Genomic DNA, 6,000 nt, shown 5'->3' with positions numbered 1-6,000 from the left:
GAGGAAGGAGAGGAAGGAGAGGAAGGAGAGGAAGGAGAGGAAGGAGAGGAAGGAAGACAAAAAATAGAAAAAACTTTTTTTCTTTTATCTTTCTATCTGAACCTGAAAACCAGGAAATGGTTAAAGCTCAAAAAGTAACATTTAACTCATATCAGACCTGAAGGAAGAGATCCCTTTCATCGGTACCTCTGTTTTTCCTTTTGTCATTGTCACCCACATGTGAGTGGAATCAAGGCAGCCTCTCCATGCCAGACACAATCCAATGTCAATACAAAAATGGTTCTAGGTCCATTTGTTAGACACTTGGAATAACTGAACCATTTCTGAATTTTTAAGCAAAGGATGAGGGAAATTGCTTTAATTGTTACAGCAGGAACCTGTAGGTAGTGCAGGGCAAGGTAACAACTCTTTAACCTAAATGTCATAATAAATTTTGTCAGGCTGACATTTATTGGCCTGCAGAACAGTCTCTAGGTTTGGGGACATGTTCTGTATTAAGGTGGCTTTGCTGTAGCTGGGACATTTTACTGGGGAGAGCTGGACCCAGTTCCTCAGCTCTTTCTGGGGCAGACACAACACATCATCATCTGTCAGGGCTGTTTGGCTCAATAAAACAGTTTCACCCTGATGTCTGAATTTCTTTACTTGTGTGGGTTTAAATCAAATCCCCCAAGTTACTTGGACGTGGTTGGGTTTGGGTTTTTTTTGTAGCTCACTGTTAATAATTGGTCGATTGCAACTTTTCTTGTGGTCGCCTTGCTGACAACATCTGTCCAATCTTTCTCTCTGTGGCCTCTTGGAACCTTCACTTTTAACACCCACACAGAGAAGATATTTCAAGAAATTTCCTCTGAAGTTTATACAAAGTAAATAGAAGTTTTTGCTCTGAAAAGTACTGCACAAAGCAGATCTTTCTTCATCAATTCTTGCTGAAATTTCTTTGCCTGCATTTCAGAACTCCTGTGCTAGACCAGGGTCTCATCCAGTAAAAGCTTTAAATCTCAGGTTTGTGTTTTATTGAGGAGTTTGCTGCTTTGTTTTCTTTTTAAAATGACAATATGGGACATACACAAAATGCTGTAGTTTTGCATGGTTCAAGTTATTATCTTAATAATTTATATGATCCATTGCATTCTACTGCTTTCTCCTGCATGTTATACACCTGGTAAAACCACATTTCTGCAAATTGTCTGTCTTCTAAACAATTACCTAAGCTGCAAACCCAGAGACACTGCTTCATCCTGGCTAAAGAGTTGCACCCTACCCAGATAATCTCTAAATTTTGGCATATTGATCTCAAAACCCCTTCCTTTTGATGGGTATTATCTTTTGAAATATGTATTTTTTTAATTTTTTTTTTTTAGAAAATAAATACAGAAATACAAATGTAGGTTTTACACATAATTCCTGGGCCTTTCAGATGGGTAAAGAGAAATAAATGTACTACAGGGTTTTAATCAGGCCTTTTCCTCTTTCTCACTTATTTTAGTGCCTTCATTTGTAGCACTGTTCTTCTTACACTAGTCCTGGCCTATTATTAGGGTTTTTTAAACTATTATTTTTTCCTAAATAACAGTGTAATTTAATAGAATTAAATGTTTCTCTGCCAGTGAGGAGGTTTGGCAGAGCCTAAGCACCCTGGTCATCTCTTCCTGAATTGTGTGTGTGCTAAAGTGTTTTTAGAATTATTCTATAATATGCTGCTACAGCAGCTTAACCTTAAGCTTGAATATATACATTAAAGTCAGTGACTCTCCCACGTGTTTAAGTGCTTTGCTGGGTGATGACATGTCAGTATAAAATTCTGTAAATATGCCCAAAGGATCAGGGTTAGTTATGACTTTCCCCAGTGATGAAAAAGGTAAAACAAATACAATTCAACAAATGACAAGTCAATCACCTAAAAGGTCCAGATGAAGGTCCTGGATGTGGAGTCAGGTCCTCGCTGCATTGCTCAGCAAAATCTGCTCCTTTCAGCAGCTCAGAAATTTCACTGTCAGGTTTAAATTTCAGTCCAGTGTGTAAATGTGGGCATTTTTCTTCTCAGCAGTATCAAGCTATAAAATATCCCCCCTGGAAAAGGAGCAGCAGCATCCCAATGTAAACTCACACTCCTGCTTTCCGAGCGGTGCAAGACGGGCAACAGGCTCCAGCCTGAAGATCACAGATGTGCTTTGTTCTCATGAGTAAATATTTTGGAATGTCACAGTGGAAAACACTTCCAAATATTTTGTGTTCAGCAATTCTTGTCATTTACAGCCTTGCTCCATTCCTTTTCTCTGCGTGGAATTCCGTGCCCTGCTAGTGTGCAGTGTGCTAATTTCAAACATCCAGCTTGCACAGCAGAGCTTCCCAATGCCGTGTTTATATAAAAAAACCATGCAAAATACATGTCTGGTATTGAGGGGAGCTGTAACATGCTGCTTTCTTTTCAGGAGATAGCTGAACTGAGGACAACCATTTCCTCCCTGACAGAGAAGAACAGCCGGCAGCAGCTTGCGGCGGAGCAGAGGCTCCAGGAAGTTACACAGAAGTTGGAAGATGAGAAGCAGCAGCTGATGACAGATAATGACAGAGCAATCAAGGTAATCTGGGGATTTCAGTCGCTGATGCTGCTGCCTGGGTGAGGGTAATTAAAAGTTCTGAATGCAGGGATGGTTCCTGTTCACACAAAGCTGTCCCCAGACCTCGTCTTTGATGGAGCTGATGACTCAGGTTCCCTTTCCTTTAGCTGATCCTATGCCTGCATTTGGCAAATCTAATCCATCCACGTCAGCCAAACCCTTGAATCTTTCCTGTTCTCTTTCTTTTTGTACTGGCCCTGATGTTTTGGTGTATTTTCAGTACCTTTATGATGTGCTTTCAGGGCTTGAAAGAGAGGAAAAGTGAGAAATAGGAGGGTGAGGCAGCAGCATGGCCTGGGCTGCAGCCTGGTTTTCACAAACCTTCCCAACTTTCATTTTAAGGCTACATTGAAGGGAAGTTTGTCCTTAGCTTCCACTGAAAAATACAAGCAAAGTCTGTGCTGAATGTTAAAGGAATAAAGTATTTGTTATCTGTAGTTTTATACATATTTATATTATTTTTATACAGATTTATACATATTTTTCATCAGAATTCTGTTCTTTGGCCTTTCTCATTGTTTTAAGAGACTGAATAAGCAGATTATGTTCTTGCTGCTTTGACTTGACTCAAAGTGGCTGCAGAGAATCCCACCTGTAGAAGTGAGTAGAAATAGTTTTTAAATATGTTTTCTTCTCAGAGCATTAAAGAGCAATGGGAAAATCTTGAAACTGGCATTTGCTCTGTTTGACAACACCTCATGAGAAGTTGTATAGAAGAAGGAAATTCCTTTTCCTTTGTAAAGACATTTAATCATACCAGAGAACTACATTATTAAATGTAAAAATTAATGAAAAAAATTAATTCCTACAGCTTATGTCATTTGTTTTGTACCTAAAAGATACCACAAAAGCTTTTAAATGTTGGAAATCCATTGGATAATGGTGCAGTTAATGCTGTCCTCTGTACTGGAATGACTTGCATTCAGTTGTCATTATTGTCTCATCATCTGCAGAGTGTGCTTTTTCCTTTCTTTCATCAATTTTTTAATTATCGTTATTTTTTCTTAAGGAAAATGTCTGCCTTTATTTCTGTGCTTGTTGAAAAAAAAAAAATTATTTCTGATAATTCTGTGAAAGATGTAACTATAAAAATGTTGGCTCTATTCTGTTGTGCAGATAAAATCACCACAGGTAAGTTATTTTATCACCAGGTTCTGCAAACAGAACACAGGTAAATCACTTTGTTTTCAGGTACAGGTGAATTTTTACCACTTGGGAACATGGACTGTTTGTAATTCACTTTTCCACTGGCCACCAAGATCTGCAGAAACCCCATGACAGCAGAATCATCTTCCTCAGAGTCAGAAATACACTGTAATTCAAGTTATCACGGTGCCTTCTTGAGTTACATGTTGGAAAAACATGGTTTAGACTCTTAAGCAGCATTTTTCTTCTGGTGCAAAGTCTACTCTTGAATTTCTGGATTCTCTTAAATTACATTCAATGCAATAATTCAGCTGTTGGCAACACCAGTTTTTGAACACTAATGATTATAGGTGGTATGAAACCCTTCAGCATGTAAATCTATTATAAACTTCATTTTGATGTTATTACCTCACAACGTAATGAAATCCATAAAAACCACCGAGAAATTCTCCACAGGATTTCTGAGCAGCTTCCCAGGGAGTTTTTAGTATGTTTTAAAGGATTTTGTCAACTTGGAGAAGAAATTGGAGGAGCTGTTTTGCTTGGAGTTTTTGAATCTTGTTTAGTATCATTAATACTGCACTTTTTAAAAAAAAAAACCTTCCTTTGAAACCACTGATTTAATGGAAATTTACTGAAATCCAGATACCCAAGCAGAAAATTCCTAGGAAGCTAAAATGCTGTGTATACTTCTGGAAACAGAAAAAGGTGGTTTTAATATTTGATCACTTCGTATTTTTAAGAACCACACATATTTCTAGGCAAGCATATGCAGAAATACTTTGCTTTTTATTAGCCTGGGGCAAAAGAAAAGAAAAGGGTTTTGGTGAAAATGGAATCCTGGATGTCCTGGAGATGGGGAACAACATCTAACCTAGGGTAAGCTGAAGACCTTGAGGGATGATTAAAGAAACATTCTACAAACAAAGCAATTTTTAATATAATGTAATCCTTTGAGGAGACTCAATGTAGTAAAAGCTATTGAAAATACTATCATTAAAAAACAGCCTTTGCTAAATTTAACATTGATTTAAACTAACATTGAGGAACAGATTGCAATTTCCTCTATTGGTATTGGGTGGCTTCCTGTAAGACCTTCCAATTATTATTTCCTTTCAAAGGGAGAAATACATTTTTGCAGAAACTGACTGGCTCTCAGAGAAGTTTTGGATTTAGGCAGTAAAGTGATATCCAGATGTGGATGCCATAATACATGATTTTGATGTTAATTCAAATTCCTGACTCTCTTTTCTAGTAAAAGATCTCTGATTTGTTATTATTGCACAATTGCATCCATCTCCTTCAACTCAATATTATTTAAGGCAGTATATTAAATATTAGTCAAAAAGAATAAACAAAACTTTCAAGGATGATTTGGGGGTTTTTTTTAATTATGTTTCTTGCATCCTTGTAGTGATGTACCCACAGCAGCCTGGAGCTTGGTAATTCCAATGGTCAGAGCATTTACCAAAATTCTCTGCTGCTTTTGGTTACTGGACTGGGCAGAACGAGAAGTTGGTGGCATCATAAAGATACCTTGAGGTTATTTATGAAATCCCAGCCTTGGTTGTTTGGGCTTTTATGAAAAGTTTAGTTTTTTATTAAATCCTTTTGGATCTTGGGACCGAAAGCACAAAACATTTCCTGGGATTGGAACTGCAAAACATGTTCAGAGCATTTTAATGCTGGAGTTGGTGGCCAAGTGGGGACTCCACATCAAAAAGTAGATTCTGGAAAGAAATGGATGATGGAGAGCATACAGTGACAAACCCACAACAGAAAAGGGGCAAAATTATGCTTTTTTTGCCAGATGAACCACAATTGTTGTTTGATTCCTGTTACAGATTCTAGGATTCTGTTAAATCCCTGAATTAACACCAAAATTTCATTAGCTAAGCATGGTTGGAAGATGACATATTTCAACACTTTGTATGTCAGCCAGCTTATGATCAGATTAATTCTGTTAATAAATAAGACTTAAAAGATTTCTAGGAAAGAATGGCCTGTAATAATGTTCCCCTTCATCTGAAAAAATTTGAAACTGTTGTTCTTCTTTGTTATGTTTAAAAATGTTGAGAGGGGGGAAAAAAGTCAAAGTGTTTTATAGCCATAGCAGAACAAAGGGAAAAATTTTGGGGTTTAAATTGTCTGGGCCTTTGTGGGCATTGAGTATTCCTGACATCCTGTATTTGTTAAATGCTGCTGTATCTTGGAGCCAAAGGATCTGTTC

General features: G+C 37.5%; 1 protein-coding gene across 7 annotated transcripts in view; it reads left to right on the top strand.

Annotated features, from left to right (window-relative positions):
* CEP112 (centrosomal protein 112) overlaps positions 1-6,000 on the top strand; it is a 155,513-nt gene that overhangs the window by 114,191 nt on the left and 35,322 nt on the right. For all 7 annotated transcript variants that reach the window (XM_015645755.1, XM_033518638.1, XM_033518640.1 and 4 more), the window contains exon 23: positions 2,436-2,585. In XM_015645755.1, coding sequence (XP_015501241.1) covers positions 2,436-2,585 — 150 coding nt within the window. The remainder of the gene's footprint in view (positions 1-2,435; positions 2,586-6,000) is intronic.

The sequence above is a fragment of the Parus major genome, chromosome 18 (assembly GCF_001522545.3).
Source record: "Parus major isolate Abel chromosome 18, Parus_major1.1, whole genome shotgun sequence".
Taxonomy (NCBI): domain Eukaryota; kingdom Metazoa; phylum Chordata; class Aves; order Passeriformes; family Paridae; genus Parus; species Parus major.
This window is presented reverse-complemented; position numbering and strand designations above follow the sequence as displayed.